Genomic DNA, 18,077 nt, shown 5'->3' on the forward strand with positions numbered 1-18,077 from the left:
AGAGAGGGAGGAGGGAAGGGGCAGAGAAGAAAAAGCACAAACAGAACACCATAAAATTTTTTCTAAAAAGAAAAAGTACACATCTACTCCTCTCCTCTACATTGATTACTATGACATTTTTGTCCCAAATTCCTCTCAGAGTTCCAGGAAGATATTTACACTGTGCCAAGTCCTGCCACAAACTTGTAAGGTCATGACTTCAATGTCAGAAGAGCCCGGAACATGGAGGTTCCCGCTGGCCTGCTTTCCCACAGTGTAGATCCTAGGTTTCTGAGCTGTGGGCTGAAACTCCTCCTGACCCCTCTGCCCTGCGAGAGTTTCCTTAGCAGGTATCCTCTCTATGCTAGAAGGATGCCTTCTTTATCTCCTTCCTTCCCACTAAGGCCCATGGGGCACGATGATACACGCCTATAGTCCCAGATGGTGGAGCCAAGAAAATAAGAAGTTCTAGGCCAACAGGATACGGGAAACCCGGCCTCAGAAAACAAAACAAAACAATTCCAAAAAACCTGAAGAACAAAAATGCTGTTGGTGGGGCTCCTTGGGGGGGGGCTCCCCTTCTCTAAGGAGATGTGGGGAATGGGAGGAAAGGGATGTGGGGGTAGGAATGGGAGGAGAGGAGGGAGGAGGCTGGGGTCAAGCTGTAAAGTAATTTAAAAAAAGAAAAGAAAAATGCCTGTTGGCCTCGTCTGTACTTCCAGAGCTTAGATTTTGAATAACTTAGTTTCAGTATTTCTCAGCTTTCCTACTTACTAAATTATGATGAATTATTATATTTTAAGAGTTATTTCAGGGCTGGAGAGACGGCTCAGTGGTTAAGAGCACTGTCTGTTTTTCCAAGGGTCCTGAGTTCAGTTCCCAGCAACCACATGGTGGCTCACAACCATCTATATAATGAGATCTGATGTCTCTTCTAGTATGCAGGCGTACATATAGGCTGAATGCTGCATAATAAATAAATAAATAAATAAATCTTTTAAAAAAGATTTGTTTTAATAAATTAAGACAAAAAAACTATGTGAACACATGTGTGTCTGTGTATAGGTACGTGCACATGAGGGTAGGTGACCTCAGAAGCAAAAGCATCAAATCATTTGGAACTGGAGTTTTAGGTGGTTGTGAGCGGCCCAATATGGGTGCTGGGAACCGAACTCAGGCCTGCTGCAAATGTAGCATATGCTCCTAACTACTGAGCTATCTCTACAGCATCAGCAGCACCAGCACCAGCATCAGCATCAATAGCAACAACAACATCCTATCACTATTTCTGAAGATAAGTCTCCTGTAGTGCAGGTGGTTTTGAAGTCCTCATCCTCCTGCCTCTATGACCCAGATGTTGGGACTATAGGTATGCACCACTATGCACACGGAGTGATCAATATATGAGCTTGGAGAGTATTTACAGTGCAGTCACGGTATATATGTTAAAATAAATTTACCCAAGCAATGTATGAGGCATGAGGGTCAGATAATGTGATATTTGCCATTCCCCAGTCTCAGAAACCTCAACCCTCTGAAGAACACGTCCCCCTGTGAATGTAACATGTCTTAATAAAGAGTTTCTAGGGAAACATCAGAATCAGAAGGCTATAGGAACAAGGACTATAGGGAGACAGGACCACAACAAACTCCAGAACCAAGAGTACCAGTCTGAGGGTCCAGGGTGGTGGGGACAGATTGGACCTTTTCCTACTGCTAGCTGCCATCTACTCTGCAGCTGCTGCGGCCTTCCTAGGCTGAAAGCCAGGCTGCTATCCCAAACCTGGAAACACAGAAGGTTGTCTTTTCACCCTTCCTTCTCCAATCCTAAAAATGTTTTTTTTAAAGACACACACACACACACACACACACACACACACACACACACACTGGCTCCATGCCCTGAGTAGATTAGGGCTCTATGAAACACTATAAAGGATGTGATAACCCCAATGGGAACAGCTCAAATTGCTCCCCAGGCACCACAAAGGGGAGCAGATGCTTGTCAGCATGTGGCCTGTCCCAGGGAGCCCTCTCCCCGACTCTGTGTCCACTGTCTCCCGCCCCCCCCCCCAAGTATTGGATAGCCAACAGAAATAGTTACTGACACAGACTTCCAAGTGTGACTAAGGATCTCAGATCTGAGAGGACACAGGGAAACGAGAAAAATACGCCTGCTGGGCAGGGACATTTCTTTGCTACTTCTACTTTCTGAGTCACTAAACTCACTGGGAACTCACCATCTATGACCGAGTTGGAAGAAAGAACCCTCTGATCCAAATGAACACTAGAAATAATGAGGACCTGTCTTCTTTTATCTTTTGGAGTTCAACTTATTTTCATGTTTATTGCTTCTAAAGCTCATAGCAGCCCATTAGATATCAGAACTGGCTTATAAGAAAAGTAACCAGGAATATATCATTTATGGACCATTAAACGTTCAAGCCCCCTTTTAAAGCTAGTACTAATGATTGAACCCTGAGTCTTACATATACTAGGAAAGTACTCCTCCACAAAACTACATATTTACCCCATTTGACTCACTGTGTGTGTGTGTGTGTGTGTGTGTGTGTGTGTGTGTGCACGTACTGCGTGCATGGTGTGTCTGTAGGTGAACCTGCACATGTATATGCATGTCTACGTACAGTCCAGAAGTCCGTGTTGGGTGTGGTGTTTGAATAGGTATGGCCCCTATAGCTTCATGTCTTTGAATGCTTGGCTACAGAGTGTCGCGCTCTTGGGAGGCGTGGCCTTGTTGGAACAAGTATGTCTCTGTGGAGGCGGGCACAGTTGCCTTCTGCTGCCTGAGGATCAAGCTGTAGAACTCTTGTCTCCTCCAGCCCCATGTCTGCCTGCATGGTGCCATGTTTCTTACCATGATGAGGATGGATTAAACCCCTGGAACTATAAGTCAGCCCCAGGTAAATGTTTTCCTTTATAAGAACTGGGCTGGTCGTGGTGTCACAAAGTACAATGTGCTCTCCCTCTACATAGGAAAGGAATCTCTGCCGAGGGCCTCTTACTGCACTAGGATTATACCCTTGGTTCTCATGGATAACTTAAGAGGAGATGAGACACAGAAAAAGGAAGTAGCCCCTCATCCAAGAATCTCCCTAAATCTCTCATCAGCTGAGTCAAGATTTCTGGCACTTCTACTCGACAAAGATTGCTTACTTCAAGACTGTATTCCTTTTTTTTTTTTTTTGGTAGAGATATTTCAAACAAGGATGCTGAAATGGCAAGGAACCATACTTAAGGCCTGAGCTAGTTTATAACCTTGACTATGGTCTGACTCCTTCCCCAGATGTAAACCTACAATTTTCTGGGATCCTCAGAAGTTATAAACAGACTATAAAGAAGACTTTTGTTTACAGTACAAATATCTGAATTTCCTCTGCAACCCTTGTGACCTTGGGCTTACCTCATTGGTTGTGATCCTATCCCATGCACATCCGGAAACAGCTCCTGAGCTCACTTACTCTCCTCAGCAACACTTTCAGATGTAACTTCAGAACCCAGTGAAGTCCTATAACCAGTTATTGATTGCAAAGACACTCAAGCTAGCTCCTGAGACTGCCGCAGCTGTGCTCTTGGGTGTGTACTATGCCTCCCAAGGGCCTCTCCTTCTATCATCTTCCGTGCTTAAACCAATGTTAAAATCTCTTACGGATAAACTCCAAGTCCGCTTCACACCAACTTGTCCAGAAGTTCGTTTCTGACAAAGTGAAGAACCCCAACTTCATTTGGTAGAAGTCTCTGAAAGAGCTCATTAGGCTGCTGCTGAAGGCAAGAAAGTGACCACGTGTCTCCAGCTCCTGCCTCACTGCCACTGACGTAGTGACGACCTGAATATAGGACATCGTTGCTATTAATGTATTATTTATTGGTTAATTTGTAAAACTTTTTTATTGACTCTGTGATTTTTCACATCATGCACCTCAATTCCACTCATCTCTTCATTCACCCTTTGCCCTTACAACCTCCCCCGCGAAAGAAAATAAGATAGAATTAAAAAAAAAAGTTTTAAAAAATCTCATCCTGGAAGCTGTAGTGTGTCACACAGCATATCTTTTTGTCCATACAGCTTTCCTTGTAGGTATTCATGCATTGATCTGGTTCAAGGCCTCTGGCTTCTGGTACACTATCAATACTGGATCCTCACCACGGCTCTTCTCATATATTCTGTTGTTGTCCTGTGTCATGGAGATCCTGCAGCTTTGGATTGGTAAGACTGGTCCTTTCACACACTCCAGAAGATCATAGATGGGGGAGATGTTGGGGTGAACCAAACTCAAAGCCCTGGATCTGGGTCTGGGAGGTAGCTGAGTTGGTCAGCCCGCTGGCTTTTTTGCATCTGTACCACCAGCGTGAGCTCTCCAGTACTTCCCTGGCTAGCTTACCCAGTGCTGCAGCTGGCATGAGGCAGGGTCAGCTCTCCAGCTCTCATATCCTCCTGGCCCAACTCACCCTCACCTTTGTCACCAGGGTCAGCTTGTGCTGCGCAAAGTAAGTATGGACCCCACTCTTCTGAGTGCTACACAGCTAGTGAGGAGCAGGACCAGCTCTTCCACTCTCATGACCTCAGGACCAGCTCACCTGCACCCCTACCATCAGAATCAGCTCTTCTGTGCTGCCCAGGTGAAGGGCAGGGTCAGCTCTCCCAAGTATGTTGGCTAGTGAAGGGTGGGGCCAGCTCAGCACAGTGCCTTAGATGGCAGTCCAGACCAGGGACACCTGCATGACCTTTGGTGGCAACACAGCCTTGGGACATCAACACAAATTCTTGATGCTATAGGACCACAGACCCAGACCAGACATGGCTGGCCCTTGACAGCAACCTAGGCCCAGATGTCTCCATGGCCTTACGTGGCAGTGCATGCCACTCAGATTAGAATATCCTCTGTGGCAGCACGACCCTCAAATAGCCACATGGTCTCTGGTAGCAGCCCAGACCACAGACTTTAGCTTGGGCTTTTGTGTTAACTAGGACTAAAGACAACAGGACCATGGACCCAGACATGTAGGACCTCACCATGGCCTCCTCATATCTTCCTGTTCCTTACCAATGTCAAGTCTCCAGTTCCACCTTTCTCCTCCACCACACATTCTTCGATCATAGTGGTGCCTAAAGCAGGTGCTTTGGTATCTTTCTTCCGGCCTCCCTGGGCTGACTTGGTTGGGGCAGGCTCTTGGGTGTCTTTTTCCCCTATTTCTTTAATTTTTTGAAACAAAGTTTCACTAAGTAGACCAGGCTAGTCTGGAACTCACAGAGATCTAAACACCTCTGCCTCCCAAGTGCTAAGATTGAAGGTGTGTGCCAAATGCCTAGTTTTATCTTGACTACACCCTACTAGCTTACTTTCTGTTACTGTGTCCAGTAGAGCTAAGGGTTAAGACTTATTATGGCCACTTGTAAGGGTTCCTCTGGGACCTTCTGAAGGCTCTAAGGAAGCTGCAAGTCCCTCGGGTTCCAAATCCAACAGATTTGGAAGGCCCTCAGAATATGCCTGTGGTATTCTCAGGAAGCCATCTTGGGTGTCTTTGCAATACCCATATAAGTGTCTTTGGTGGATTCTGAAGTTGCATCTGAAAGCGCTACTAGGGTGCCTAAGTGAGATCACAGGCTGTTTCCTGGTGCACAATGAAAACAATCCTGGTTGATATGATAACCCTAGGTCACAATTCTTTGTCTTTTTCCCAGTCTGTGTGCTCTAATTCCTATCTCCCTTATTTGAGCTGTCTGAGCATTCTCCTTGGCTTTATCCTTTTGCACACAGCAGATGAGGTGTCCCAGGTCTCTGGAGATTAAGGGGAGAAGATTATAGAGTTTAAGGTCAGTCTGGAGCACATGGTGAGAGCCTGTTTCAAACAAAGGAACAGATGAAGGAAAGCAAACTTAGGAGAACCATTCATTGATTTCATGGAGTGTGTGTGTGTGTGTGTGTGTGTGTGTGTGTGTGTGTGTGTGTGTGTGAAGGCAACAGCAAGAAAGTAAGAATTTGGGAAAGCCATCTATTACAGAAAGATGACAAGTTTAAAAGAATGCCAATTGCCCACAATATGGCTAGAACTGACTATGCGGTGAAGCACTCTGTGGAAGCAGTCATTTGTGCAGGTGCACGCTTGCTCCAAATAGAGGAGAATACTAGAAAAGCTTCTAACATCTTCCTCACTTTCTCAGCTGTTCCTCAGCACAGTCTTTTTTTTTTTGTTTGTTTGTTTGTTTGTTTTTTCTTCCAGACAGGGTTTCTCTGTGTAGCCTTGGCCATCCTGGACTCACTTTGTAGACCAGGCTGGCCTCGAACTCACAGCGATCCGCCTGCCTCTGCCTCCCAAGTGCTGGGATTAAAGGCGTGCGCCACCACGCCCGGCTCCTCAGTACAGTCTTAATCCCCCCTCTCTTCCCATGCCAAGATCATGCGCAGTGGAACCCACGCAGGTTATCTTTGTGTTAAAAGGACTACAGGTGTAGCATCCAGGCAGTCCAAATCAGGGTTCCAAAACCATGTGGCATGGAACACACGGTTTAATATCAATGGGAGAAAAGGAAGAAATGAATCTTATCAAAACATGACTGCCTCCAGGAATAAATTGGATTTCCACAGACAGAAACAATTGCCTGCGTTTTGTTTGTAAAATTCGTCATACTAGAATGTGACAGTCTCAGATACGTAGCTCTTTAAAAATGTTTTAACACAATACATATATAATCTTTATGTGGAAATGTATGTGTGTGTGGTGCAGGCACATGCAGAGGCCAGAGGAGTACATCAGGTGTCCTGCTCTCACTTTGTTTCTTTGAGGCAGTGTCTCTTACTAACGGCAAAGCTAAGGTGGCAGCCAGTAAGCCTCAATGCTCCTCCTGTTTCTATCCCAATAGGACCAAGGTTACACAGGTTTGCCGGCAGCCACATCCAGCTTTTGACGTGCACACTAGAGATCTGAATTCAGGTCCTGATGCTGGCACAGCAGACGCCCTGACCCACTCAGGGAGCTCCTCAGCCTCCCCATCTCTCGTTAGGAACAGCAATCTAGCGGCGAGTCAGCACCCTGCATGAGATCCTGATTCTCCACTCCACCACTTCCTGACTGACTACCCTGCAGCCGGTTCCTTTAAGTGTTCAGTGTTCTCATTTGTAAAGTGAGGGTAGGACACTAATGTGTCAGGCCTGGAGACTCACACTTTCAATCCCAACAACTTGGGATGCTGGGACAGGAAGATTACTGTAAGATTGTTCAAGGCCAACTTCAAGACCAGTTTGGGCTACATGTCTCAAACAATGACAACAAAAACAACTGAAGGCATTAATACTTAAAGCACTTGAGAGAGTCGTTGGCAGGTTAAAAAGTTCCGTATAAGTGTCATCATTCTATTTATCAATCTAGTTATTAACTTGTGGTTCTTTAAGATAGGTCGCATGTAGCCCAGGCTGGCCTTGAACTTGATATGTAGCCCAGACAGGTCTCGAACCCCTCCTCCTGCCTTCAGCTTCTAGTGCTGGAATTATACGCTTGCCTAGTTTTTATTGCCACTCCTACCAGTACTGCCAAGAGCTGGTACTTCTGGTGGACAGCTTTGGCCACACTCTATTGCAAATCTCTTTCTGTGTTAGTACTTCTGGGACCAGTCCATTAAAGAAACACGAGGGGCAATTTAGAGGTCGTAATTGGTGTCAGAGCTGCTATCATAGATTCACATTAAAAACAACAACAACAAGCCCTGATGATCTGAAAAAAAAAAAAAATCACAGAATAAACACCACAGATCTGAATGACTTGCATGTGGTTGATCATCTTCAAATTAAAAAAACCTCTGAGCTTTTTGTTGGGCACTTTTTTTTTTTTCTCTGTTCTGATAGCAACAAGATACTGGAATGTGTGTGAACTGTCAGCACCATCTAGCACAGTGGTTCTCAACCTTACTAATGCTGCAACACTTTAATACAGTTCCCCCATGATGCGGTGAGCCCAACCATAAAAGTGTTTCTGTTGCTACCGCAGAATGTCATTTTGCCACTGTTAGGAATTGTAATGCAAACATCTGATATGCAGGATATGTGATGTGTGACCCATGTCAAAATCATGTGACCCACCCCCCAAAAGGTCCAATGTCACCCACGGGTTGAGAACCTTTGATCAAGCATGTCAATAGTTGTCACATTTCTGAATTAGTGATGAATATTATTGCACTCTTTGGTTTTAATCAGGGGCTGGGAGATGGTTCAGGGGTTAAGGGTGCTTGATGCTCTTGCAGAAGATTGGAGTTTGCCTCCCAGCACCCACAGCAAGTAAATCAGAACCACCTCGAAGTCCAGTTCCAGCAGGATTCAACACCTCTGGCCTCCTCATGCACCTGTGCACATGTGTGTGTGTGTGTGTGTGTGTGTGTGTGTGTGTGTGTGTACACATACATACACAAACACAGATATACACATATACTTAAATATAAAACATGTTTTTTAAATGTTACTCTCTTACAAAGTATAGCTATACAGCTTTATAACTGTCTACTTTTCTAATTGCTCAGAAAAGCATAATATTGCCTTTTCTCTACCTCTGTCTAAGCATGTTTTTTCTGATACTGTGAGCTTCTTTCCTCTCTCTCTGAAGCGCCCCGCCCTCTTTCCTAACATGCACTTGTTTGCTACATTATCTTCTCCTGTCTCTACTTCCCAGAAGCCGGGATTATAGACACACCCCCTCACCTGGCTCCAAATGCATTTTATTTTAAAGATGCAAAGACATGGAAAGTAATTGGGCACATGGTCCCACCAGCAGAACTCAATCAAGTCTCATGCTTCGGCAAAGAACAGGGTGGCTAGGTTATAAACGCTAGGGAAGAACCTACTGTTATCATCCTGCTAAAAGGACATAGCATTAAAAGACCTTCTAAACCCTCATCTTAGTAGCCCTATAGGAATGCAGCTCTCAGCCCTCATCGATGCTTTATACAGTAGATGGTGATCGATACACAGGGTCACACAAGATCAATATACAGAGACTAAGAGATGATGGTGGAGTGCTCATCCCTAAACAGGATGCCTAGGTCACACCACCTACTCCCATGGTTCTGGTATTGAGGCGGAAGAGGGGGCAGAAGACTGTAAGAGCCAAAGGAAGAGGATGACTGCTGCAAAAGAGCCTTTGCAAGATGTGACAAGCCTACTATACTCATGAGCTCACAGCAGCTATGCTGTCCAAGGCTTACAGGAGCTCTAGCTACCTAACACTCCAGCAAAGGGCACGGGGAGAGGATCTAGAAATCCCTATCCCTAGCAGAGGAGCAATTGGCAGTGTATGGCTGCTTGGGAAAGGAGAGTCAGTTTTCTCCTGTGATGCTACCCTTGGGAGATGACCCGTCCCCCCTTACGCTGCCCTATGCTCATGCAAATGCTGGCAATATTGGCTGGACTATGTTTTAAAAAAGAATACTTGAGGGCTAGAGAGATGGCTCAGAGGTTAAGAGCACTGACTGCTCTTCCAAAGGTCATGAGTTCAATTCCCAGCAACCACATGTTGGCTCACAACCATCTATAACAAAATCTGTATACATAATAAATAAATATTTAAAAAAAAAGAATACTTGAAATTGGGAAGAAAGGGCTGGAGAGATGGCTCAGTGGTTAAGAGTACCAGCTGCTCTTCCAGAGGTCCTGAGTTCAATTCCCAGCAACCACATGGTGGCTCACAACCATCTATAATGTGATCTGTTGTGCACTGTAGACATAATAAAAAAACACACAAACAAACAAAAGAAATTGGGAAGAAAAAAGCCGGGCTGTAGTGGTGGAAGCCTTTAATCCCAGCACTTGGGAGGCCGAGGTATGCGATGACTTCTGCTGTCCTTTATGCAACCAACTGAAAAAGGTCAACCCCGTGCATGCAGCGTGCCCCCAGACCCACAGCTGGAACCAACAATGACCACAAGCTAAATCCATTGCCTTATTGTTCGGAACTCTGTCCACGTTGGACCACACTTTGTCCAACGCCGCAATCTGACGTTGGAGGACATTGTCCCCATTCTGCAGGGATTCACTGGCTTGCCCCAAGAGAACCCACTACAAAGAGAAAAGAAGGAGGGCTTGACGGGGTAGCTCCCCCGCCTATAATCCCAGTAATTGGGAGGCTGAGGCTTAAAGACTGCCGTCAAGTCTAGGCCAGAGCGGAATACATGTGGTGTATGACCCAGTCTCCACCCAGTGGAAAAGGGGTGGAACATAAAAATCAAGCTGGGGGCGCTAGAGAGATGGCTCAGTGGGTAAGAGCACAGGCTGCTCTTCCAGAGGTCCTGAGTTCAATTCCCAGCAACCACATGGTGGCTCACAACCATCTATAATGTGATCTAATGGCCTCATCTGGCCTGCAGGCTTATATGCAGGCAGTACACTGTATATGTAATAAATAAATCTTTAAAAATAAATAAATGAATAAAGCTGGAAGTGAAACTTCTTTCACACCTTACTCTTGAATTTTCCCGTCCTCCACAGTGATGGTCCAGAGGCAATGGAAATAAGTGTAAGACAGAGCAAAGGTAACCAGTGGTGGGTGTGATGTTGTCGGAGGCAGAAAGCCTGAGCTATCACTACCTGTCAGGAATCAGGCACACCGAGGACAGCTGGAACAAAGAACCCATTCTGGCACTAACAGTGTGGACCGCCAGGTGCCTGCCCCTCCATTTAGGGCACCAGGCACATGGCCACTTTGATCCCTATATTCTAAGTAACTTTATTTTGAGACTGGGCCCCACAAGTCCACCCAGGCTGGCCTCAACCTCACTGTGTATCCAAGATGACTCTGAACTCCTAAGCTTTCTGCCTGTGACTCTGGCGATGCTGCAGTTAGGGACATGAGCCACTATGGTGGGCTCGAGAGAGGGCTCGGTAGGTAAAGGTGTTTGCTGTGAACTGCTGGCAACCTGAATTTGATCCTGGAACTTATGTAAACATGGGAGGAGAGATCCAGTTCCTGAAATGTGTCCTTTGATCTCTACATTGGCACGAGCAGGAAGCCAACTGTCCCACAATCATATAAGTAGCTCACGGTAGAAGCAGAAGAAAGAAAACCCCAGGCAACCTGGCCTTAACATCCTGTGCCCTTCACATCTCACCAGGCGGGAAGTCAAAAGTGGTGGTGCAGAGAGACCAGCAATACCAACTAATTCCAGCAAGCCCTTGCAGACTAGACATGCTCACTGGCACAGGAAACACTCTATGAAATATTTTCATCACCCATGGCCACTTTACAGATGGGGAAATAGCTCAGACAAGTAAATGAATTTGTCCAAACATGGCTACACTGGCTAATGATCATGTGGTATCATGCGTGCATCAACATGGGTGTCAGCGAAAACTCCACATAGTTCTCGTAACAACACTGCAAGGTAAGTTCCGTTGTTACTCAACTTTCTTACCTAAAGAACTTGTCCAAGGCCCTACACTAGCTAAGTAACTGGCACGGCCAGGATTCTCTCTGGCTCAAAGCCTTCCTCAAAACAGTCTTTGGTAACACTTGGCTACATGGTGGAGGAACAGAAATTCAAGCCTTGGTCACAGTCCCGGAGTAAGAACCTATTGACCCTTTCCCACCAGAACCGTGGTGGGAAAGCCTGTAAGTGCTTTGAGGGCCTGAAGAAGACGCATTAAAGGAGTAGCATCTTTAAGGAGAAAGTGATTTGGAGACATAATTGTTTGTAAAAGAAAAAGCACCGGGGGCGTGGGTGGTGGCGCATGCCTGTAATCCCAGCACTTGGAAGGAGAGGCAGGCTGATCGCTGTGAGTTCAAGGCTAGCCTGGTATACAAAGTGAGTCCAGGATAGCCAAGGCTAACACAGTGAGACCCTGTCTCGAAAAACCAAAAATAAAAAATAAAAATAAAAAAATAAAAAGTAAGGAATCCAAGCAAGCCAAGCCTTTCCAAATAGCAATACAGTAATGAGCAAAGCATTAAACTATTAAGAAACCCAGATCAGATCCCCAAAGTTTTACATCATCTTAATTACAAAATATTCTTGATGAAGAAAAGCAGGTTTTAAATTCCCTTTCATTTTGGCCACACACTTGAAATCCAACAAGGAACCGAAATGTGCGTGATTTTCCTTCTGTCACACTGGACTCCATCCTGACTTCCAGGAGCTACTTCCTCAAACAGAGCCCTGCAGAGTGGTTTACCAGACCTCCAGGGACCCTTGCAATATTCTCCCTGAAGTCTTGAAATAGCCACTTAGAAACCGAAATAAACCGGAAAAACCAAGCCGAGACCTAGAGGAAACTAGCACACCTCTTTCTGATGGGACCAGGGGCATATGGTTCAAGTTCTGGCAGAAACTCGCCAGATCCGCATTCATTTTAACTGGTAATCTGATTTATGACCACAACATCGACAGCTGCGGAAGCACAAGCCTTATGCATATGCCCAAGAAAAAAGGAACAGGAAGCGGTGGGGATGGCACGGGAACCCTGCGGGTCGGTGCTTGTTCTTGGATTTTGTGAGATGGGCAAGAATTATCATTCTAGGAAAAGTGCCCGGCAAGAAGCCAACTCCAGGGTCCCAAACGTCTGCACTGAACAAGGTACTTTTACGCCCTCTTGCGGACCCAAGTGACAACTGACGGCGTGCCAATTAAGGGATAGGTAAAGCTTCAGAGCTACCCTCAAGGGAGTCGCAGAGATCCCGCTCAGTTTTACATAAAAATAAATTGAGGCTCAAAGAAAAGAAGCATGCCTTGCTAGCAGAAGGGAAAGCTGAACTGAAGGTAATCACGGAGCTAGCGTTTTTTATGTGGAAGTGCAGGGGCTGGAGTCCAACCTGAACTCTCTTCTTTTTATGGACAGAGCAGGCTAGGCAGTCATCAGGGAAACCTGGCAAGGGGACCCAGCGCAAGGAGTGGTGGTGAGCCTGCGGGACGCAGGGCTGCAGCATTCCGGTTTAGGGCTCAGCCTGCACCGCGCGTTCCCGGCATCGGTCCCAGGCGCCCTGCCGCCAGTCCCCCCGGCTGCAGCAGCGAGGCTCCCGTGCGGCGCGAACCAACCATCCCACGCGCCTGAAACTGTCCCTGTGCCCCGTGCGGTGCGCCTGCCACGAGCCAGAGCCTGCGTGCGCTCCTGACCGCGGCCGGCACAGTACAAACAGGAGCCCACCAGCTGAGCGCCTCTGCTTACCGGAGCTGCTCCCCGGTAACTAGGACTTCAGCCATGCGTTCCAGTTCTCTCTGCTGCGCCCTGCCACTCCCGCCGGTGTTGCTGTCGCTGCCACCACTGCCGCCGCCGCTGCCCTCCTCCATGCTCCCGACCGCGCGCCTGCCACTCTGCCTTTGCCGTCCTGCCGGGTGCCTGGCGTTCGGATCAGTCTGCCCTCACCGAAGCTGCCCCGGCCATCTTTGTTCCGGGCGCTCCCGTGGCGGTGACGCGATTGGCTGGTGAGGGAACCCCTGTGGGTAAACTGAAGTGAACAGCGAGTCCGGCCTTGAAACTTCGGCCTGGGGGCGGGGCCTGGGAGCTCTCATGGCCAGGGGCGGGGCCAAGGAGAAAAATATAAACACCTGGGCGGGGCCCTGAACCTTGGTGTGTTTCTGCTGGACGCTAAGAGTCTCTTTCTCTCCCTCCCTTTTTGGTCTTGCAAGACAGGGTTTCTTTGTGTACCCTTGGTTGTCCTGGAACTCACCCTGTAGACTAGGCTGGCCTCGAACTCAGAGAGATCCTCCTGCCTCTACCTCCCAACGGCGGGAATTAAAGGCATGTAACACCATGCCCATTGTGTGTCTCTCTTGTTTTATATTTCCCTTTTTTTACTCCCAAATTCATACTGAGGAATTTTGCTTTTTTTATTCTTATTATTCTTATTATTCTTTTTTGAGACAGGGTTTCTCTTTGTAGCCTTGGCTGTCCTGGACTCGCTTTGGAGACCAGGCCGACCTCCAACTCACAGCCATCCTCCTGCCCCTGCCTCCTGAGTGCTGAGATTGCAGGCATGCGCCACCACGCCCGGCCGAATTTTGCATTTTTTAAAACTGTACTTTCATAATAGAGTTGTAGATAATAAAAATGAGACCAATATACTCAAATAATGAGAAAATCGAGGATATCGCTGAAGAGCTTTGCATGCTTCCTGACCCCTTTCCCTGTAGGCAGCCTACAACCTTACTTTGAGGTCAATAAAATATCCTGTCCTGGGGTTCAAAAAGACCTGGCTCCCTTCCTTTGATTGCCTGCCTAAATGTTCTTAATCCCGTTTTACAATAACTGTAGCTAGCACCTGTCAACACTGGATACAGTTAAGATGTTTCAGATAAGTTGTTACCGTCTTAATTTTTCCAGACCATAACCTTAGCGTTCCCCTTCCTTTTACATCCCCTAAGGAAGCAGTGAAGTAACTCGCCTCAGGCAAGCAGGCAGGGTCATCCTCAATTTTAGGTTATGTTTTAAAACAACTGCACCTTGCCAGCCATCGTGATAGACCTGTGCTCCCAGAACTCCAGATAAGCAGGAGGCAGGATAGTGAATTTGAACCAGACTAGGGGGAAAAAAGATACATGGTGTCCCAAAACAAACTGAAACAAAAACAGCTTACCTGACAAAAGAGAGCAATACAATAAACCTTTAGCAGAGTGGGTTAAACACATTAGAGTGGCAGAGCAGGTCTAAAATGTTCATAAAAAGTTGATTGTCACCATCCCTTGGCACATAGCTGCAATGGACAAGTTGAATAGATTTTTTTTTTTTTTTTTTTTTTTTTGAAGTATCTTCAAACTTCGCTTCTGTACGGTACGGGGACTTGTGTCTATGATAACTGCCACAAGCTGCTGCAGGAAGTGTCAAAACGCACCACAGCACACACTGCTCTGAATGTTACTTGACCTTCCTGAAGACTAGGCTCCGACCGGGGTCCGGCGCACAAAGATAGACCACTCAGCACTTCAGCACTTTGCAAACCCCACCCACTGGCAAACAAAACCTCTGTAGCTCCTCATCTTAAGAGACAGATTAAAACAGATGGTTTGAGAGAGAATCTTGCTGTGCAGCCCAGGCTGGCTTCAGACCCATGGGCCCTTTCTTTAGCCTCCCAAGTGCTGGAATTACGAGCACTGAACACTGTTCTACTCCCCCCCCCTAACATTAGTCTTTCCTAACGTCCTCTAAGGTTCACTAGAGTATCACAATTGGGTGAGTGCTTATTTATGTCTGTGCTTCACACAACACCATGAACCTTTTTTTTATATCATTTAATTTATCCTCACAGAAGCCTCTTAGGTATTGGTGCCTTCTAACACAAATGTGAAAGGTGAGATAATCTGTCTAAATTTGCCGGGCGTGGTGGCGCATACCTTTAATCCCAGCACTCAGGAGGCAGAGGCAGGTGGATCGCTGTGAGTTCAAGGGCAGCCTGGTCTACAATGGGAGTCCAGGACAGCCAAGGCTAACACAGAGGGACCCTGTCTCCAAAAACTAAAAACCAAAAACCAAACAAACAAAAAATCTGTCTAAGCTTCACAATTACAGAGTTATGCAGTCCTTCAATGCTTATTCTACAAATTCTCAAGACAGGCTCTGCCATAGTCCAGGAAGGAAATAACACCCCCTAACAAAATATCTCAGGCAATTCTTTTGCCAAAAGAGATTATTTAAGCTTATTAACTTTTTTTTAAAGGGTTTTCGAGACAGGATGTCTCTGTGTAACAGTCCTGGCTATCCTGAACTCACTTTTGTAGACCAGGCTGTCTTCGAACTCACAGGGATTCACCTGCCTCTGCCTCTAGAGTGCTAGGATAAAAGGTATGTGCCACCACGCCCAGCTTATTAACTTTTATAAAATATAAACAATATTTTAAAAGGTGGCCCAAGATACACAGGTTTTAGTTTCATGTGATTCTAAGAGCCCTGTTCTGTTAGTATAAACATCGAGTAACAGGTAGATGGCCTAGATTTAATGAGAGTTACAGCTGTCTGGTTTTTTGTTGTTTTGTTTTCCGAGACAGGATTCCTCTGTGTAGCCCTGGCTGTTCTGGAACTCACTCTGTAGACTAGGCTGACCTCGAACTCAGAGGTCTGTCCGCCCACCTCTGTCCCCAAAGTTCTGGGATTGCAGTCATGCACCACTGTACCCAGCTGTTGCTTCTTATACTTGGTACATAGAAATTAGAGATTTTTTTTTTTTTTTTTTTGCACAGGTGTTTCACTCAGTCCTGCAGTCTTGATCCTCATCTATCAGTGTCAAGTTTACACTTTCATGCCAGTCACTAAATCGCTTTGGTTCTCAATTCTCTTTTGGTAAAACAGGAAGAGTCATTCTTTCAGGGATGGTCTGTGACACTCATGAAGTAACAGTTCAATTAAATAAAGTTTTGAAGATCCATTTTAATAACAAAAATGTGTACATTTATGATTTTAAAAAATCCCCACACTTTAAGGCTAAATATTTTCAGGTTAGGGATGGAGAGATGGCTCAAAGGTTAAGAGCACCACTGACTGCTCTTCCAGAGGTCCTGAGTTCAATTCCCAGGAACTACATGGTGGCTCACAACCATCTATAACGAGATCTGGTGCCCTCTTCTGGTGTGCAGGAAGAACAGTATACATAATATATATCTATATCTATATCTATCTATATCTATCTATCTATCTATCTATATATTTTTTTTTTTTAAAATTTCAGGTTAGGAAAAGTGCTTAACCTGAAAAGGCAAGTAACTTCTAATTTTATCTTTAATTTCAGCTTTTTGAGACAGAATCTCATATAGGCAAAGCTGTCCTTGAATTCCTGATTCTCTTGCCTCCACTTTGCAAGTGCTGAAGAGCCTGGATATTTTTCTTGAAAGCTTCTCCTGTGTGTCTGGATAATTTTCTTGAAATACCCTTCCGTGTTTGTGTGTGTGTGCATTGGCGGTAGTGGTGGTGTGTGTGTGTGTGTCTGTGTGTGTGTGTGTGTTTGGGGTGTGTGCATTGGTGGTGGTGGTGTATGTGTGTGTTTGTGAGTATGCATTGGTGGTGGTGATGGTGGTGTGTGTGTGTACATTGTTGTTGTTGTATGTATGTTGTGTGTGCATTGTTGTTGTTGTTGCTGGTGGTGGTGGTAGTGGTGTGTGTGTGTGTGTGTGTGTGTGTGTGTGTGAGAGAGAGAGAGAGAGAGAGAGAGAGAGAGAGAGAGAGAGAGAGGATATTTGTAGATGAGAGCTGGTTTGCTGTTACATGTCAAGCTTTAAACTTTTTTTTTTGTTTGTTTTTTGTTTTTTGTTTTTTGTTTTCCGAGACAGGGTCTCTCTGTGTAGCCTTGGCTGTCCTGGACTCACTTTGTAGACCAGGCCAGCCTCGAACTCACAGCAATCCTCCTGCCTCTGCTTCCTGAGTGCTGGAATTAAAGGCGTGCGCCACCACGCCGGGCTTTAAACTTTCGGATGATACATGGAACACATCATACTCAACTGTGGAAGACACTCCCTTAACTGGGACATTTGGGGGAACTGAGTGCTGAGGGCATTTAAGCGCTGATGGCTGTGATGAATCCTGGAGCAACTGGTTCTGAAGAGACTGTGCCTGTGGCACTGCTGTGACAACTAACCGGCCACCAAGAATTCAGGAGAGCTGAGAATCCCAAGAGGCTTGTACTTGAGGGCTGATTACCTTCTCAGAGTGTTCTGTTCTCGGAGGGGAAGGTGATACACCATCAGCCTCATCAGTGATTTAGTAAATCATTGCAGGTGGAAACTAGAAACTACGAAGCATCTTTTCCAGCTCTCCTCACTCACCCCTGTTATGCTTCCTGGATGTTTTATGGCAGTAGCAAAGTTTGGATGAGGAAGGTCCAGCTGGATGTGTGTATATGTTTCCAGGCCATCAAAGTGTAATATTTTAGTGGGGGTGGGGGGAAGGTATGCTCAACTCCACCCAAACCATATGGACGCCAGTAGACAAAGCACACTCTGTAAAATTGCTGTGAATGTTTCTTACTAATTTCTCTCAGTAGCAAACATGTGTCTCATTTTTCATTTAGGCTAATGGCCACTCAGTGGTCAACTGTATTTTGAACAGTGCTGGTGTAATGAGCTCTTCCTCCAGGTGAGTCACAAAGTCAAGAGAGGAGCTTGCATTACTGAAAAAGTGAAAGTT

General features: G+C 46.0%; 1 protein-coding gene across 1 annotated transcript in view; it reads right to left on the minus strand.

Moving 5' to 3' along the window:
* Positions 1 to 13,422, minus strand: part of Deptor (DEP domain containing MTOR interacting protein) — a 147,350-nt gene extending 133,928 nt beyond the window's left edge. The window contains exon 1 of the mRNA XM_051159673.1: positions 13,137 to 13,422. Within this exon, the coding sequence (XP_051015630.1) occupies positions 13,137 to 13,258 (122 nt within the window). The 5' untranslated portion in view covers positions 13,259 to 13,422. The remainder of the gene's footprint in view (positions 1 to 13,136) is intronic.
* Between the last annotated feature and the right edge of the window lie 4,655 nt (positions 13,423 to 18,077).

The sequence above is a fragment of the Acomys russatus genome, chromosome 17, assembly GCF_903995435.1.
Source record: "Acomys russatus chromosome 17, mAcoRus1.1, whole genome shotgun sequence".
Taxonomy (NCBI): domain Eukaryota; kingdom Metazoa; phylum Chordata; class Mammalia; order Rodentia; family Muridae; genus Acomys; species Acomys russatus.